The sequence below is a fragment of the Musa acuminata genome, chromosome BXJ1-8 (genome assembly GCF_036884655.1).
Source record: "Musa acuminata AAA Group cultivar baxijiao chromosome BXJ1-8, Cavendish_Baxijiao_AAA, whole genome shotgun sequence".
Taxonomy (NCBI): domain Eukaryota; kingdom Viridiplantae; phylum Streptophyta; class Magnoliopsida; order Zingiberales; family Musaceae; genus Musa; species Musa acuminata.
Genome location: NC_088334.1, coordinates 42954308 through 42973829, shown reverse-complemented (window position 1 = coordinate 42973829; position 19522 = coordinate 42954308). Strand labels below are relative to the sequence as shown.

Genomic DNA, 19522 nt, shown 5'->3' with positions numbered 1-19522 from the left:
ATTTCAATTATCTTTCTATCTCTCTTTCAACCCTAGTATGAAACTGTTTGAAGATATTAATAATATGATCTTTAGTTTTCAAAGCATAGGCCTAAACTTTTATAAAAAAATCATCTATAAAAGTAACAAAATAAAGTACACCACTTATACCAAGAACATTAATAGATCCATCGAGAGTTTTTATCCTCAAAGGGCCATATACACCTGTATAAACACGGTCTAAAGTATGCATTTTTCAAATTAATCATGTGAGAAATACTACTGGTCTCCATGTTCAAATACAAAAATTAAATCACCATAACCCTGCTTGATACCGATTGATGGGACATAAAGAGAAATAAACTTTTGTATATGAACAAATACTAGCAGACCATAACACACAATAGAATTAAATGAAATCACAATCAAATAGAATACCAAAATTTACGTGAAAAATTTCTCCAATATGAAGGACAAAAATCATGAGACAAACTAGAGATAATCTATCATAAGAATAATGAATATACAAATCTCTACCCAAAATCATAGTAACAATCACAAGAGAATAATTGGGATACAAGGATCACGTCATTGTGCATAATAGATAAAAACAATGTTAGATGATTAAGAATAGTCTCTTTATGTTATCCTTTTCTTTTTTCTCATTCTTTCTCTTATTTTTCTACCCCATACTCCCCTAATATAAATTAAGGTTAAGTTAAAAGAGGAGATGACCTATAAACTATTCAAGCCCACTATGAGCTTAACTAGAGACTGTCAGCCCAACATAAGAAGCACAACAAAGTATGTATCCTTCCTCTTCGTTTCCTTACGGAATAATGTGCACAAAGTTCTCATACTACCGTTTTTGACAGCCACGAAGCAATCATCCTTGAAAGCATACCACAAGAAAATATTCTGATGTCACGTTGCCTGTGGATAGATATATATCTAATAAGAAACACTGCCAGAAATAATAGTGCTTTTACATTATCTCCAACCTCAAGTTATGTCGTTTAATGTAAGTATTGTAGTCTTTAAGGAAACATTCCCTTAGCAATGTGTTGTATATATATAGAAATAGTGATCAGGGCTTTGAGTATTGTGATTAACATCTATACACTTGATTATTATTGAAATATTTCTATGTGAGTGAAAAATCAGTAAAAAATTATATATGTGTGTATATGTATATATATTCATGTTATCGATTATTAGCTACGATAATAACTTCAGAATTATATTTATTATTTATAGCCTGTATATATCAAATTCGAGTTCTTATTCTTGAGATTTAATTTCAATTCTAATTGATGAATCACATATAGTCTGGTTTAGAATTGATGAATTGATAGGTCGATTCTATTCTAATTTCAATATGATTCAGATCGAACAATGTGAGAATATGATAGGCTGTTTATCCAATAGTATCAAATAAAAAGATATTTAATTATATGAAAAGAAAAACTTCTGAGTGATGTAACTATGCATATTACGTTTTAGCTATTAAAATGATAATATTGATAATTATTATTAATCGTCATCGCTATTGTTAGTTCTATTTTTATTTAAAATAATATATAAAAATACTTTTAAAAATATATTATCAAAGGAGGACGATAATTTATGAAAATTAATTTTACTTTGTCATTATTATTGTCGTTCACCATAATCTCACCGCGGGCGTTGCAGACAAGTTTCGAACGTGTGTTACAGACACCGTCACCTCGAAACACCTCCCGATGACCGCAAACGGATCCACAGATGGCGGAGATCCTATACAATTTCGGTTTATTTACAATCTTATTTTCTCATCTGGAGCGTTCATTTTGAGGGCCCACTTCCACTCGCGGTCGTCACTCTGACGAGGACTGTTCGGTGCATCCGAAGGGGTTCTGAAAGCGAAAGCTTGAGCGGTAATCTCACCACCATTTGTTCGTACGCGTCCTCCGCCTCTCCCTCGGGAGGCACCCTTCCATAGAGCTTCGTTTCATTCCTCCTCGCCGACTCCGCTTGCTTCGGTGTCCGAAATAATGGTTTTCTTCTTCCCCTACTGATCTTTGGGGGTTTCCTTCTCGTGCTGGCTCGAACCGATCCCTCGTAGGGATCCGCGTGAGAAATTTCTAGGGTTTCCTCCTCGCACGCCCCCAAATCCATCGGAGGACGACGCTGGAAGCATGCCTGATCCCTCCTCCGCTGTCTCCGCCCCAGTTGCTGCGACCGAGCCCGAGAAGCCTACGCCGGAAGCCGTCGCGACAGCCTTTGAGGTGGCCATCGATCTGGAAGCGGAATCAACAAATGGAGAAGGCGCAGCAGACAAAGATGCGGCGCAGAGCTTGGCGATCGAGGTTACAGGAGCGCGAAATGGAATTGGAGGCTCGGGTCGTGCAGTTGACGTTGATGCGGAAGTTGCTGCAAAGGTGGGAGCACGAGAGATGTTAACGGAAGAGAATGTCGATATGACCGATGTGGGCGAGGCGAAGGTTGTCATGGAAGTCGGAGCAGAGGATGCAGAGGTCGAGCTGCTCGATGAAAAGGTGGCGGATAAAGGTCACGTTCTTACTGCTGAGTGTGGTGCGGAGTCCGATGCGGATGTAGGTGGTGTCGGAGACCACAATGTACATGTACAGGAACAAGAACCACCCCAAAGGAGGAAGAGAGGGCGGCCGCGGCGTGCTACCATAGAGGATGGTCTACATGCTAGGTATTTGCATCCCTTTCAAGATGAGAAGAAGGATGGATTCACGGTCTCGGACTTGGTGTGGGGTAAGGTGAGGAGCCACCCTTGGTGGCCCGGGCAGATATTTGATGAGGCGGATGCATCGGCAACGGCGTTGAATGCTCAGAAGGAGGGCCGCTTTCTGGTAGTCTACTTTGGCGAGAAAACTTTTGCTTGGTGCGATAAGTCCCACTTGAAGCCCTTCCAGACATGCTTCACACATTTGGAGAAGAAGGGTAGCCCAGATGCATTTGGTACTGCGGTAAATGATGCACTAGGAGAGGTTTCTAGGATTATAGAGCTGGGAATGACATGCGGTTGTTTAAGTGACGAAGCTTATGCTATGCTTAAGGACAGAAAGTTTCAGAATGCTGGGGTTCGGGAAGGGACATATGGTTCTTCTGTTGACAAATCTTGGATCATGAACTCTTTTGAACCCAAGAAATTAATTGACTATGTGCAGATTTTAGCTATGTCCCCATGTAGTGGAGCTGATCGCTTGGATCTGGTTATAGCAAAAGCTCATCTGAAAGCGTTTCGGCGATCAAATGGGCATCTGGAACCTTGTGTATTTGTCCTGGGTCAAGGGCTAGAGAATGATGATGTGAGTTCACCAGCTATGGCAAGAAATCATGGTGAGGACAATGTTGATTTGTCCGCTTTAGATTCACCAGATTCTGGTTCTTGGAAGCAGAAGCCATGGGACAGTTGGGGAAAATCTAGGAAGAAATTTGTTTTGGAGGACCGTAGGAAAAAGAGGAGCTTGTCTGAGCTAATGGGTGTGAAAAGCTTTACTTGTAATGCAGATGGTTTTAGAAGTGGGTCTGGAACAAGAGAGTCTTTGGGCTCATCAGGTAGGAGACAAAAGGTTGATAATTCTTGTCCTGCTGTCTCAGGAAAGGGTAAGATGAAAAAGCTCAACTCTCTTAGGGATCTGACAACACAGTCTTCAAATCAAACTAAACAGCTCAAGGTTCGAGGACGCAATGGATGGGTCAGAGGAGAGAGACTTCAATCACCCACTATGATAAAAAAGAGTCTAGCCGACTGGAAACATAGAAGTGCTGTTCCTGATTATCCTAATGTGCAAGTGAGGAGCCCAAAAGTAAAAGAAGGTGACTTAACGGACTCCTCCCCTTGTGAAATGCTCTCACATCTGTGCTTAGCTGCAAGGAATCCTCTTGAAACATATAGTTTCCTGGATACAACTGTCAGGTTCTTCACTAAATTCATTGATTGGCTGGTTTCTAGTTCTTCCGAGAATAAGAGATTGCCAGATGTCATTGGTGGTAAACAGAGTAGGAGAAGGTTGTCAAGAATTAAGAAAGTCTCTTCGGATTTGGCTACACCTGACTACATTCAAGACTCATATTGGTCCGATATTATTATTTGCAACAACTTTGATGAAGAACATGGATCTGAGGGTCGAAAAAGAACTGGACGATCGCGGGCAAAGAGACCGAAGAAGAAGAAGAGGAAGAAGCGCAAAGAGCAACCAAAATTATTCTTTTCATCAGTCTCTATGCCAAAGGCTGAACAATATCTGTAGATTGGTTCTGCTAGTGTTAGCACTGTACATGAATTGGAGGCTGAAAGTCCCCAAGATAATTTAGAAGAGGATGCCTATGATTGTATTTCTGTTTACGACATATGACCATTGCCCAGCGGTCAGCAGTATAGATTTGGGTAGACATGGACCTTATTAGGAGAAAGAAGACATTGTCTCTTTAAAAGGGATGCTGATGGAGAAATTGTTTTCCAATACTGAAGGGAAACATAACATCTTTGGGCAGCAAGCGGTAGCTATAGGTTTAGGTAGTCGGAGATAGTATCAAGATCCAAATAGCACATGACAGCAATGAAGATGCTTTAGATTTTGGATATAGCAATAGCTATAAGGTTTTTGCTGTCTCTACTTCATTCAAGTAACTATCTTAGTTGCTGTATGAATTAAATGTGCATCTAATTGTTATCTGTTTAGTTTAATTGTTTAACAAGATGTGGGTGATATGTAAGATAACATGCATACTGATCCTAATGGATATCTGAATGAGCTGTTGGTTTGGTCAGCAAGTTTATCTATCTTTTTGCTTTATATTTGTTAATTTCAACTGCAGTTTGACTTTATTTTTGGATGTTATATACTCCAGAGCTATACATTTGTGCCCTGAAATTTCATGATGAAAACCTGCCCTTGCTGAGTTTTAAAATGACATTTTCAGCTGTTTGTGTAGTCAACAGCAATCGACTTGATGTCTAAAGTCGGAACACTTATCTAACAGTTTTGCAAGATGCTTAGTTAATTTGTGCATCAATGTTGATGGAAATTCTGATATAGAAAGTTTTTGTTCTTCTCATTCTCATTTGTCAAGTTAAATTGTGTTATTTGTTAATTTTAACACAGTGGACTTGAACCTGAAAACTGTGCAACAATGCAATAACCAGTCGGATGTTTCAATAGAGACAACTGAAATATATACTTTAGGAAATATATACTTCTTAGGAGCTTTTTTGGGGATGTTTGTTGACAACAAGTTTGAACGACTACAAACTGGAAATCAGGTAGAACTGTAGAAGTGTTGCATGGCATGTCTTATTTAGTCATATTCATTCATGTAATTTATTTCCAGGGAAAAGCTAAACCATGTAAATCTCCTCTTAAATATGGCTTCAATAGCTGAAATATACTTCATATATTAATTTTAACTTGGAGTGTGATGACCAGAGTCTGCCATACCGAATCGTACCGTCCGATACGGGCGGCACGTACCAGTCCGATAGGTTAACGGTACGTGAACCATTGCTATACTGTAGCACTGTAGCAGTACAGACTATAGTACACTGTAGCACTGCACTGTAGCAGTGCAACGTTATAGTTAATGTTGCAGTGCACTGTTATAGTAGCAGTACAGTGCTACAGTGCTTGGGTGCACCTGAGTATACCGCTCGATACACCTGGGTGTACCACTCGGTACACCGTACCGTACCGGTACCGAGCCCAGGTCGAAACACCGGTACGATACGGTATTGCGAACCTTGGTGACTACAATCACATATTTGGTTATCGCAGTTCAACTCAACCTAGCATTTCTTGTGAACATACAACAATTTTTTCCTCACCATGAAACAAACCAGTGCTTGTACTATAACACCCCGATTAGTTCCACATTGTAAATGGACAAGATTAAGATAGATTTATAAGAGTCTGATGGATATACTATTATCAATTAAAGTCTAAGTATTTTGATCAGTAGTTTAGATCAAACGAAGTTGATAGGTCAGTTATCTCACCACTAGGCTATGCTTTATATGCATTATGCTATGGTTTAATCTGGGTAATGTTGGGTCTTAACGAGGTTGTTAAGCCCTTGAGTGAAGGAGTTTGTAATATCTCGATCAGTCTCACATCGAAAGTGATCAAGACTAAGATAGACTTATAAGGGTCTTGTGAGGGTATTATTATTAATCTTAGCTTAAGTATTTTGACTAGTGATTTAGACTAAACGAATTTGATAGATCAATTATCTCATCAAGTCGGGTTGTGACATGCACATGCTTGATTAATTGGATATTCTATTTCTTTTTCTGCTGTTTATGGTTCTTGTTTGTTCCATTGTCATTGCATGAATCTGCAAAAAATAAGTATTTGTGGTTTTGTATTCCGTTCCCTGCTGTCTCATTTAAAGTCATGTATCTTCTTACAGAAACTTTGAACGGTCAATAGTACCTATTTATTTGTGTTTTTTCTACTTCAAACTATATTTTATTTATAGCACACATGATATCTGCTCCCCTCTCCTTTACTATGAAGATGAATGTGATGAAGCAGGAGCCTTGGTTAATATGATTATGCTCATGCTGTAGATCCTGTTGCTAGCTGAGGCTTAGTTCAATAAACCATAAGTGTCATTTGATTATTCTTTTTCCTCAAAAAACATAGGTTGATAGTGGAATGTTGTCACATTGCACCAACATGATTTTCTCATGCATTGCATCCTACAAAATATTTAGTATCTAGAGTTCTTTATACATTTAAGACTCTTCCATCAAATTTTCATCAACCGTTATTAACTTACTGACCATAGTCATTCTGGCAGGATCCCCTCTACTTAGTTGGTGCCATCAAGGAGTAAGCATTTTATACCTGGCAAGTTGGAGTAATTGACTGACTCATTTCTATTATTATTTTTTGTCTGTTGTCTGAGTAGGTTATTGAGAAGGGCTGGCTTGCGCATGTTGTCAGTTGACGCTGGAGCTGCGCGATATGGTCGGTAGCCTAGCCTCTGGAGATCAGAATCATTGAATTTTGAATTGGCACTGTCTCTCTGTAGGTAGGTTACAAGAGTTTCATTAGTGGTTTGATTGGTTTGACTAGCAATTTATGTCATAATAAGATTTTGTGATGACAAGCCTAATGGCTAACGAATCTATCTTGCTTAGTGTTTTTAGCAGTGTAATCTCTTATAAAATGGATTCATTGTTTTGCTTTCTGTGGGTTTCTGAACCAGATATGCAGGTACATTTCCAAACCCTAATTTGATGACCATGTCCATGCAACTCTGCTTACCATGATCCTAAGCAAAGTTCTTGAGGAGGCAGGAAGCTTGGAACCGAGGTAAATGACCTTCTCTTATGCATTTTAATCTCCTAAAGTTGACTCTCCCAGTTGGAAATGGATGTTCAGTAAAGCTTGAGTACTACTAGCTTTAATATTGTGGACTGCAAACTACTATCGAGTGCTAACACTACAAGCTCTGTTTCCAAAAACAATGACAACTTTTGACTACATTTTGGTTCATATAGGTACTTAAATGGTATCACATATTGCCAACACATCTTTCAGTGAATCATCAAATAAAATCTTGATATATTTTCTCATAAATCTTATATTGAGTTTATAGTTAGAACTATAATTGATAGTAATGTCTTTTAATAACCCTTATGATTTTATTTTAGGTGTTTTTATTTATATATTTTTGCATTTTTACACACACACACACACACACACACACACATCATTTTAGTATTGGAAATTGCATATTTACCCTTCTAATTGCCTAATTTTGTATTATTTTCACCAATTATTTGATCCTACACAATTTATTAATACTTCTGATATGTTTTCAAGAGAGTATTAGTATAAATTAGTTTTAACATTATTATGCTGACAATCAACTATGGTTATATGCCATGTATGTAAGTTCTAAAGCTTTGTTAATTGTAATTTATCTTTTTTATCATAATTTTAAGTGATTAATTTTTGGGTAAATATTCGAAAAAATCCCCTAATATGGATTTTCTTTGGGAGAGCACTTTTACTTTGAAAAATACCTAAACAACACCTCTTGGTGAGCTATTTTTCCCATTTATCCTTGGACAATTAGGTTATTATATTTTCGTCAAAACCAATGATTTTTTTGTTGACTAATCTGAATGAGACCTGTAAAGTGGTTGGTAAAATGTACGGTAATACTATCGTACGATGAGTGTTGATTTCGATAAAAAATGTAAAAAACTTCTCTTTTCTCACTTTTCTTCTTGTTCATGTCCTTTTTCTTTTTTTTGTTGTCTTCTCCTTTCTTTCATACCTAGATTGCTGTTGTTCTTCTTATTTATCTTCTTGTTCTTTGTTTTTTTCTTTTCTTCTTAAGAAAAACATATGTTTCATGTTTGTACTTTCATAGAAACCAATGTTATAACTTATTTTACTGTTACATTCGTTCATTGATTTTAAAAAATAATTTTTTAATTCTAATGATATCAGTGTATGGAGGATCTTACTCCCGTGAAGTATTTTTAATTTTTAATGATATTGATAGATAGACAAGTAAAAATTATTTGCTGCATAGCTCATGTTTTGTGATTTTCTTTATAGACTTTATGAGTTTGAAAATAAATTATCTGAATAAAGATTATAAGAAAAAATTGAAAGTGACTTAAACCTTAATATTTATGATTAGATGTTGTTGGTTAGTGAGCTATCTTAAGTGAGGATATATATGATAATATTGTTAACATACCGATACCTGATGATAATTATTCATATATTGATCTGTTTATATATATATATATATATATATAAAATTTTGTAACTCAAATAATGTCTTTGTACATGTGTTTAGAGATAGGGCTAAATTTCAAACATATTGTAACTAGAAGTTAGAAGATAAAAGCAAAATGTAAGGTTTTCGATTGTCAATGGATGAGAATAACTCATGGTTGAATTAATAGTTTTTGAATCACCAAATTTCAATAAGAGTATTATTGGAATTTGCCAAGATTGAATAGGGATAGTAAGAAATACAATAATTCTTTCATTATAGATCAAATCAAAAATTAAATTATGACAAATGTTGATTATACTCCGAAGATGATTATTGTTGATATTCAAAAAAAGATTTACACATGAGATTGCATTTAATGAGTTTGTGGTGATTTTGGAGGATCATAATTTTATCTTTAAGGGTGTTAAAATCGTATGATTATAAGACTCAACCAAATAATAATTTCATCAAAAAATTATTTTTAAAGAATATTTTATGCTTTTGGAGCTTATCTTAGAAGTTTTAAATAATATATGTAATGGCACATCTATTAGGTAAATATCTTGGAACTTTGATGATGGCTAATTAGATTATTTCCAATTGCATTTGTTGTGACGGAGATGGATTGTAGATATTTATAAGAGTAGTTCTTGCATCAATTAAGAAAAAATTATTATATGATATGAAAATTTGACTATTATCAGTAATTGAAAATTATGAATTCTTTCAATTATAAAATCTCAGTAGTATATCATGATTATTGCATAATTTATCTATCTAAAACTCTTAAAAGGGATGTGCGAGAAAGATGCTACAAAATTATTTTGAGCTATGTACAAACTTAATGAATACATGCAAAAGTTGAGAAAAACATCATAAAGAAAGTTTCATATTAATATCTAAAATTGAGATAAAGAAAATATGCTCCCGTTATTCAATGCTCATAAAAAATGCATTGGAAAGTATAAATTGGTAGGATGTTTCTAGCTTATCTATTAGCTTATGATTTAAATTACTAGTATTAAGGTTGTGTTGAATCCTGGATTTTAACGAGGAAATCAATCGATGAGTTTACGATGTAATGTGTTGTTTGAGAAAAATGATGCAAGACTAACTTCGATCACAAAAGGTAAAATGATTAAGGCAAAAAGAATCGGGCTGGAGTTCAAAAATAGGCATTGAGCCGGAAGAATCGGACGTTCTGTGATGCACTAGAAGTTCGTCGGAAGTTCGCCGGGAGTTCGAATGAACAAATGACAAGCCGAACAACTTAGAATTATTGTCTTATAATTGTTTAAGTCCTTATTATCGAAGTTAGGTCTTAATTTGAGTTGGGTTTGGGTGTAATCCTACTAACTCAATTAGGAGTCAATTGGGCTTGAGTTGGGGCTATTTTGGGCCAAGTGGAAGGCCCATTCAGTGACCCTTGTTGGCTTAGGTGATGGCGTCGTCAGGATTGGCGATGGCACCTCTTGAGGCTTGACCTCCTAGGCTGTTTGGGGAGTGGTATCGCCTAAACTAGCGATAGTATTACTAGAGCTCAGTCTCTGAGGCCTTGTCAAGCAGTGGTACCGTCAGACTAGGCAGTGGTATCGCCTAGTATCAATGTCAGATTGGGCAGTTGTACCGCCCAGTGTCAAACTGACAAGTAGTGGTATCGCCAGTTGTCAGTCTGACAAATTGTGGTATCGCTACCTCCGAAATATGAGATGAGACACTTTTTGGCTTCATTTTTGAAGTCATCTCAGGCCTATAAATACCCCAATATTTCTTGCTCACAGAGCTGAACAAAAGTCTTGAGATTTGAATTGTAAAAGTTTTGAAAAAGTGTTATTACTCGGGAATGAACATAGGTCACGACGATTGAACCACTATAAACTCGGTTTGCATTTACATTCTGCTTTTCATTGCTATTATTCTCTAAGTTAATTGTTTAGTGAATTAGTTCACTTGCTCCAAGTTAAGCACATTTCCGATACGATTTTTTATCGAACGAAAGTTTTCCAAAATCGATGACTTTTTCGAAAGCACTAATTCTCTAAGATATTTATAGTAGATTCGAAGAAAAAAAGTTGTCTGTGTTGATGTTTTATTATTTTAATTTTTTTATATTCTCATGCTATAGGATTATTATTTTAAAATTTTTATATTCTCATGTAGGAATGATAATTCGTATTCTAAGATTATTATAGAGTTGACACTTATAAGAAAACTTATAATAATATAATATTTTTTATGAGAAGCAAATAATATTGGATATGATGAGAATATAATATCGTATAATCATCAAGAAACATAGTATAGGTTTGTGAAAAAATAAAAATTGAATCAACATATGATAAGATAAACATCAATGCAACCCTAGAACCCTATCTACACAATAAATCAAAATTTAATTTTCTTAGTAAATATTTTTACAAAAATGAAAACATACTTTAAAGAATCCTCGAATCTCTATCTCAAGCAATGTTTGATTGTTGTTGTAGTTTTGGAACCTTAGAAATAAGAAATGCTCAAATCCTACAACCTTTATGTTACAATCCGAGTATGATTGGTTAACTGACACAACGTTGGTTTTGTCTAAATCACTTATCAAAATGTTTAAGTTGAAATTATAACAATATACTCATCAGATCCTATCTTAATCTTTGCCCATATAAAATCGATGATGCTTGAAGGCCATATAGTATACTGTGATAATGGTCGAATATAAAAGTTAAATGTGGAATAGAGATATACAATATATGATAAAAATATTGATTCAAATTAAATTAATTTTTTATCTGATTTAATTTTACATGAAATCAAGCGATTTTCAAGAATAATATTATCTTTTAAAAAAATACGGACACTTTACGGGAAAAAGTGAAAGTTTGAGGTTTTTCGAAAAAAATGCGTCCTATATTTTCCATGGACTTCTATGAAAGTAATATGAGCACATAATCTTATTATTTGTTATATTTTAATTTATAAGGATAAATATGTTATTTTGAAACTGGAGACGGATTAATGTGTAAGAACACCATTAAAGGCGCCACTGTTTCCAGCGACGTAAAGACGAAGAGACAGCCAGCTGCGGCGACGGCGGCAGCGATGTCGAACAAGCTCATCAGCGAAATGGGCCTCCCCGCCTCCATCGCTAACGTCTTCGCCGCCCGCAACGTCTTAACCGCCAAGGCTATAAATACCTCCGCCTTTCTCTCTTCCTTCACCGCCAATCCCTCCTCCTTTATCCGCTTTCTTTCCCCGTGGACATTTAGGGTTTCTCACGCTGCTACTGCGGCCTTCTTCCTCTTCCTCAGGATGCTCTCTCGTTGCCGGAGTTCGATCTCGTGGCCCTTCTGGGCTTGGATCTCGACCAGGTCAGGTCGGCCGTCGCGCGCATCAGCGAGATCGCCTGCCCTCCCTGCCGAACGGTGCTTCACGGGGTTCAACCTCTTCGATGCGATTAAATATTTTCTCTGTTGCTAGCATTTGATGTAGATCCGGTGGTTCCGCAGGCGCTATCGCTCTTGGAGGATCGTGCGCGATCCGCATGCCACCTCCCCACCTGCCTTCGTGGCCTCGATGACGCATTGTGCGGAGGAATTCCGTTTGGCGCTCTCACGGAGTTGGTTGGTCCATCAGGAATCGGCAAAACCCAGGTAGGGCATCGGTTTCTGTTCTTATTTATGTTTGTCGTGTTAGTCTGACAATGAACTATGACATTTGCATAATAGTGCTCAATAAACTTCAATGCGCATTCTAAGGCCAACCTTTTGCTCTGGGTTGTCTTGGTTCTGTGCTTTTCTGACTATTTGAAAGGAAAAGCTGGATATATTGTCTTCTAGTTTGATTGTGATGATTTTGGTGTTAATACATGGTTGTGTATGTCTAAAAGTATTCTATATGAGTGATATTGATTACTCTTGATATTTTTAGTGCCTAGCATAGGCTGACTATTACAATTTGTATATGCCAATAATTTATTTGATTTGTTACCTTTGGGTTCTTTTTGAAAAATGCATTGAGAGAATATAAATGATGAAATGGACAATTTAATGAGCTTTCCGATGTAGAGCATCTGAGTGTGAACTTGCAAAGAAAGATGCTGCCAGTGGGTACATGATGGCAGATCTGGAAAATGACCTTTGTATCACTGCTACAAGACAAAAAGCAAAATTAGATACTAATACCCTTACAAATATCTATACTTCTGTTTCTACAATAAGTAGGTACAAATCTTCTTTTTAACAAGGGTGTACTCATTAAGCAGGACCAGGAAGTTCTCCATTCATATTTATTCGTACATCAGGCTTAAAACCTCTGTATAGCTATAACGTATAATTGGCTTTTGTGGCTATTCTAGGGAGCTTAAAGCAGAAGATTGATCTTTGCCATTAAAAGTAGGGTCAAATTTGCAGTAACCCTTATTGCTATATTTTGGAATTATCATGCAAGAGTAAGTGCACAAATTCTGTTCTTGTATTGAATCGATAACTTTCCTGTTATTCTCAATGCAGTTTTGTCTAAAGTTGGCACTGTTAGCGGCCTTGCCTACTTGCTATGGAGGACTAAATGGCCGCATAATATATATGGATACTGAATCTAAATTTATTTCTAGCAGGTACTTCAGATATCTAAGCATTATCATCTATTTGCATCAGGAGCTTTTTTTTTCTCATCTGATGTGAACATCGAATGACAGGTTGATAGAGATTGGCAAGAGTAGTTTTCCTCACATATTTCAGTCAGAAGGAATGGCTCAAGAGGTTTACTAGAAGCATAGTTCTTGTTATTGAGTGGTCTTTGTCTTGGAATGATACTTGACGTTCCTTCCTATTTGTTTTTTGCAAAATTATTAGGGAATAACAAGCCATGATATGATGAAACTGAGCTAAACTGAACTACTCATTGCAAATGTTGTGTGTACTCGCTGTCACTTCTGTTTTGGCAATATCCATTTGCCAAGTTGATGCCACCTAGTGCATGTAACTCTGGTGGTGATTTAAGAGGTGTTGTTTGAGGGGCTTAAAATTTTTCCATGTTTGTGTTCTTCAGATGGCTGGTAGGATTGTAGTTCTACGACCTTCATCGCTATCTGAATTCACTGAAAGGTATCAGCATGATAACTTCAGTCTTGCTCTTTTTTAAATAACAGAGGAAACTTCATGGGCGATTTCCCCAGAAAAGGCCCCAGTTTTTAATTTTTCTCAAAAGACACCCCCCATTTTGGTTTTTCCCAAATAGTATCCTCTAATTAAAAAATACCAAAATTGCCCTCTACTTCCTCGTCGCCTCCATCAGCATCACCTTTACCTCCTGTTGCCCGTTACGTCTGCTGCCTTTGCCCCTTGCTCCCATCGCCTCTAGTGGAGAGGGGAGGGAGGAGGTGGCGGGAAAGGAGGGAGGAGGAGGAAGAGGAAGAAGGGAGGGGAAAGGGGAAGGATGGGCGGCAGAGGCAGTGGCGGGGAAGTAGAGGGGCAGTTTGGGAAAAACAAAATGGGGGTGCCTTTGGGAAAAACTGAAAAATGGGGTATTTTCTGGGGAAATTGCCCCAAATTTCATTAGTTATTTTATACTAATTATTAAAAAAAATATATGTTTTACGTATATAGTGCAACTTTTATGTTCTTCACTTCAGTACTCTTGACATTCAGAAGATGATATCTTTATCTAAAATTTTCATTGCAGCTTGCAACAGATAAAGCTGATGATTCTCCAGCATGATGTGAAGTTGCTCATTGTTGACAGCATGGCTGCAATTCTTCTGGGGTGCTCTCCATTCCTTTTCAGCTCTTTATACTTGTGATTATGGTTATCAGATCTGTGTGGATAGTATGATAAATGTTCCCTTAATTGTTGTCAGTTGAATGTATGTGTAATTGGATTTTTTTTTAATCTACAATGACACTTAACTTTGTATTTTAAGCATTGCAGTTAAAGTTGTTTTACATTGAGAATCTGGTCATATTAGGTTATGAATTGTGTTGTCCTTTTTCTGAACCCTTCAAGCAGCTCAAGTTTTGGTTTACACAATGGAGGCAAACATGTTTTTCTTGCTTCAAAATCTCGCAGCAGTGCTTTTATGTCCTTTACAAAAGCATGAGATGATCATATAGCCAACTCTTTTATGGTTTAAAGCCCACTATATAAAGAGCTTATAATGTTGGCAAGATATTCATAACGCAAAAATTCAAGTGTAATATTTTCCTTATTCTTAAGGCCAAAATTTTACTTTGAACTATACAAAACTCACATGTCCAAGTCACTTTTTGGGAAACCTATCAGTGGATCAAACATAAGTTAGAATAATCATTATGATCTCATTACATTCTTCATATACATGCATGTGCTCTTAATAATTATTGTGAAGAAAAAATTTCTATTGGGATGCCTAACTTGTCAAATACAGTTGACATATTCTCTTCTTTTGATGAAGGTTGGTTGGCCTTTTGATGATGGACAGAGATGTCTGAATGACATTTTAATGTCCTTATTTGGACTCCTAGATTATGTAAAAGGGAATTGCATTTGTTTTTGCAGAAATGAGCTGCATTTACATGCATGATTATATCATAATAATTTTTACTCACAAGTTTCACAGTCATATACTCAAGCCTTTACATGATTTGGTTCTAGGGAGAATGAAAGAAGTACAACTGTTCAGAAGCAACACTCATGGCGCTGGCCTCTATCATTTCTTAAGTAAGATTTTTTTTCTGCTATTATCAAGTTGTTTCACTTAATGAAGATGGAGAATGGAACTATTTAACTTCTAATTCTGGAGCTATACAGTTTAGGGCTTTTACCTATTTAGAAGTTTCGCTTAAAATAGCTGCTGTGAAATCTATAGGTCCCTTGCTGAGTTTTCACAGATTCCTATTGTGGTGACAAACCAAGTGCGTAGTCAGAGTAATGATGAAGTTTTTCATTATTCTTTCCAAGGTGTGGATACATATATTCATGTGAAGTGGTTTTTTGGTTGGTCGTGGCAGACTAACTTGAACAATTAAACCTGTATGTTGAATATTGTACAGCTCAAAAGAATGATACCGGCAAAACCTCTGAAAGACTCGAATCTCATTTAACTGCTGCTTTGGGGATTCAGTGGGCTCATGCTGTGACTATTCGTCTTATATTTGAGGCTAATTCAGGTTAGTAGATGCCTGCACCTCTTTGATTAGAGTGAAAAAACATGCTTACATAAACTTCTCGCTTGGTGTTGTATTTTGAGAAAGAAAGACACTATGAAAATTACCTTCAACAATACCTTTTATTAATGTCTTTAATCATGTTTCAGTTGTATTTTCTGTACTCTTGTGAATGTGTTTATGTTGGAAATTGTCACCTACAAAAGCTGTGACTACAATGTGAAAGCATGATTTTTAACAAGCATCAGATTTAGAAACATTTTAACAAAATAACTTGATTACAGGTCAGAGGTTTATTAAGGTGTCAAAGTCTCCCACATCTCCAGCAGTAGCATTTCCATTTGTTGTCGAGTCATCAGGGATTTCATTGTTAAGTCATGATGGCCTTGAAGTTATGGGCGCAGAGATATGCACCATTCATTGTCAAGGTTCACATTTCAAAATGAATTTGTCATCTTATTTCAACTACTTAAGGCTTCTTACCTTATTTATTGTTATGATTTTGTCTTTATGCAAAGATCAGGACACAACATTCTTGATCAGGGGACCAAGTCATACTCTCGTATTCAATGCTAGTCTCCAACAGTTTCTTGGTTAGATAATACCGGTAATGTATCATACCTTTCTGTTGCCATTTTCACCACAATTAAAAATCTCTAGAGCAAGATTTGAAACATCATCGGTATCACTCTGACAGCCAACCGGGACGTCGACCAGGTGATTTCACTCAGTTCAGTTTGCTATAGACTACACTGCCCGATAGTAGACCGGAATCAGGAGGTAGGCTGTCAGCCTGTCAGACATGACAATAATTAATATCTGCATGAGACTTATGTGCTTCATCATACATTATTCTTGTTTTTCAAAGATCTTGAATAAAATTATCTTCAATTAAAAAGTTTGCTTGGTGTACTTTGGTCGTATAATTCAGCGATGAGATCATATTATAGTGTCGTACAGATTTACAGTGTTTTGTAATATAGTCAAATTTAGGAAAGTAATATTGTTTGTAAAGTCTTGGAAGTTCCATGGTTAAATTGTTGACTACCCAAGTTAAGATCCATTACATGTGCTGATTCTGTATATATATAATGGGAAATTCTGTGTTTCTCTATCCCTATAAGTAGCAATGTCCCATATCATTAATGCATTACACTGACGTGGTTTGGAAATGAAACATCTTAATGCTAGCTGAATAGTGGTTCAGACTAAGATATCAAGAAATGGCTGCATGGGCTGTGGAGAACCAAATCCTGTGTCTTATAGCGTTCTATGTCAACTTTTATTGGGTCTGATCTTGGACAGACTGCTGGTTATTAGGCAATATCTGCATAAATGTCTTGACCATGGCATATGTGGTGAAATCAGTCATTAGTGATTTCAGACTGAAGTTTATAGCAACACATGGTCATTTGAAACCCATGTACTTTTTATGTTGAGCTTTCATCACAAATAAGTTCCCAGTGTGAGAGGAGGGCAAGGTAGCAATTTTTCCATCCATCTTAAAAAAGATTTTTGATAACTGTGCTTCTCTTACATGCTGAGTCATCAACAAACTTGGGAATTTCTTGGGGAACCCAGTGCAACTTTCTGATTAACTTATTGCATCTAGTTACAATATTTAAACTATTCTCTAGGTACTTCCCTTACTGCTTATTAAAGTAAAAGAACAATATAATATGTGTGAGTTTTTTTGTTAAACAATTTACTTTTTGTGCAGATGATCTTAAAATCGGCATGGCCTTGCTTTGCTCAATGGCACCAATCAGTCAACTGCTACTTTTTCAGCTGAAGGCTTGACAGTTTTCGAGGATTGAAACTTCGCCAGCTTCAATCTTCCTCGATTTACTGTTGACTTATCATTCGTGTTTCAAATGTGAAATTGATCAAACACTATGCATTTCGCTTCATAAATTCTTGCTGCCCCTCCAGGTTACCTTCTCACCTCTTAGATTAACCATTTTCAATATTGTAACGATGGGTGTGTTGGTTTGTTTAATGGTGTGGATGGACAAGTTGAGAGGATAGCAAGAAGTTCCACATGGAGGATTGGATCAGTCAGGATCAGATTAACCACCGTGGAGGGTAACACTTGGGAGTGTCCTCGTCTTTGAGCTGTCATGCTGGGCCTTGGCAGCTTAAATAATAACATAGAGTAGTACATAGAGTACTAATCTTGCACAGATAGGAACCTTTCATCTCTCCTATTGTTTTAGTTTTCTTGTAGGCAATAGAGTAGGGATCTGGTATGTCTCTATAGTGATGCCTGACACATTGGCAGAGCCTTGTGGTTATGGGGCAGGGCTGCCGACAAGGATTCTTTTGACCAGTAAAAGGAAATCCTACAATGTTGTTTCACCTGAGTTTGTAGATGTCAGTTTGCATGGGCTGCTGAAGAGAGATCAAATAACAGACAAACCTCGAGCTTTTAACTTTTTTATTAAAATTAATTTATCTAAGGTTCTTAAGGTGAAATTAGTGAATCATAAGCTTTATTATGGGTGGGGAGAACAGAACAGATATTGGGAGCTAGCAGACCATGAACAAGTTGATTGGCTGGCAATTTATATAGAGTTTTTTATTTTATAACTTGTATGGGATTTGATTGGCCTTAAAGGCTTTTTTTTTTTTTTTCACAAGACACGGGAATGAGTTAGAGTTCTGATCAAGTAGAAATGTGTAGAATTTGTAGTGCCAATTAAGCAGAAGAATGGGTGGCTGGGATTTTTGTTTTCGTGTGTGGTTTCACAGCATATATTGCTTTGCTATTATGAAGCATTTGTTAGAGTTTCCTCCAAGAAAACTGTAACACTACGTAGATATATATACAGAAGAAAACAGATAAAAGAGTGTTTTCTTCGTCTCAGGTTGATAGAATCTTTTCAATTGCAACATCACCGTGCAGTAGTAATACACGATTTTAATTGTTATCCAATAGCATCTAGGGTTTCTCGAACAATGTGCACATGAGTATGCTTGCAATAGATATCATCTACCTCGAGATCTTACATGGCTAAGTATCTCGATTGTATATGTATTGCAGGTAGCTGAGCATGTATTGTTTTAAGTAGTTTGGTGACACTTCAAGTTGAGAAGAAAAGAAGCGTATCATAAGGTTTGGTTAGATAGGAAATGAGGGATTTGTCGGCGTAGACTTTCCATGAACGGACGCACTGCGCCCACGTCTCTCGACCCCCCAGAACACCAAAAACCTCGTATCCCCTCCACCCACCTAAAGGCCAATCCATTTGCCATTCCATCATAAATAAACTATTCATCTTCTATTTTAAGCAAGAGTCTAATGATGTTTGGAATTGATGCTGTTTTTTTTTAATGATCTTTACTTCTTAGAATGTAATTAATATGTCGTCATATGCTTTAATTAATTATATATATATATATATATGTTTTATTTTGTTTAGTAACTGATCGAGGTCGGTCAAACCTGAACCGGTTGACCCGACTGGATGGAAATAATAATGGCCTCACAGGTCGCCTCGATCTTTGGGTTACCAAATCAAGGGCACATGGAGATCCTTCAATTCAACCGATCGATCGAGGGCTTCAGGGAGAAAACGATTGTTTAAGGTGCGCTTCATCAACTCCTACTCTTTGATCTGTGTGTGCAAATAATAATACCACTTGGG

The 19522-nt window shown here is 36.7% G+C and overlaps 1 protein-coding gene across 6 annotated transcripts; it reads left to right on the top strand.

Annotated features, from left to right (window-relative positions):
- The first annotated feature begins 1918 nt into the window (after positions 1 to 1918).
- LOC103995430 (DNA repair protein RAD51 homolog 2) lies at positions 1919 to 17806 on the top strand. Of its 6 annotated transcripts, none has more exons than XM_018830599.2 (18): positions 4250 to 4597; positions 6796 to 6827; positions 6907 to 7029; positions 7207 to 7313; positions 11790 to 11919; positions 12045 to 12158; positions 12243 to 12386; positions 13245 to 13348; positions 13430 to 13493; positions 13783 to 13838; positions 14416 to 14496; positions 15364 to 15429; positions 15578 to 15669; positions 15762 to 15878; positions 16160 to 16303; positions 16399 to 16482; positions 16573 to 16655; positions 17596 to 17806. In XM_018830599.2, exons 4-16 carry the CDS (start codon positions 7267 to 7269, stop codon positions 16449 to 16451), a joined length of 1212 nt encoding a protein of 403 aa, XP_018686144.2. In that variant the 5' UTR covers positions 4250 to 4597; positions 6796 to 6827; positions 6907 to 7029; positions 7207 to 7266; the 3' UTR covers positions 16452 to 16482; positions 16573 to 16655; positions 17596 to 17806. The 6 variants fall into 6 exon arrangements, with proteins under 6 accessions (XP_064935924.1, XP_018686144.2, XP_018686141.2 ...); XM_018830596.2 differs by having other exon boundaries at positions 16394 to 16482; XM_018830597.2 differs by having other exon boundaries at positions 12045 to 12170.
- The last annotated feature ends 1716 nt before the right edge of the window (positions 17807 to 19522 follow it).

Coding starts and splice junctions, on each gene's coding strand:
- LOC103995430 (XM_065079852.1), top strand. CDS start 2,157: ATGCCTGATCCCTCCTCCGCTGTCTCCGCCCCAGTTGCTGCGACCGAG.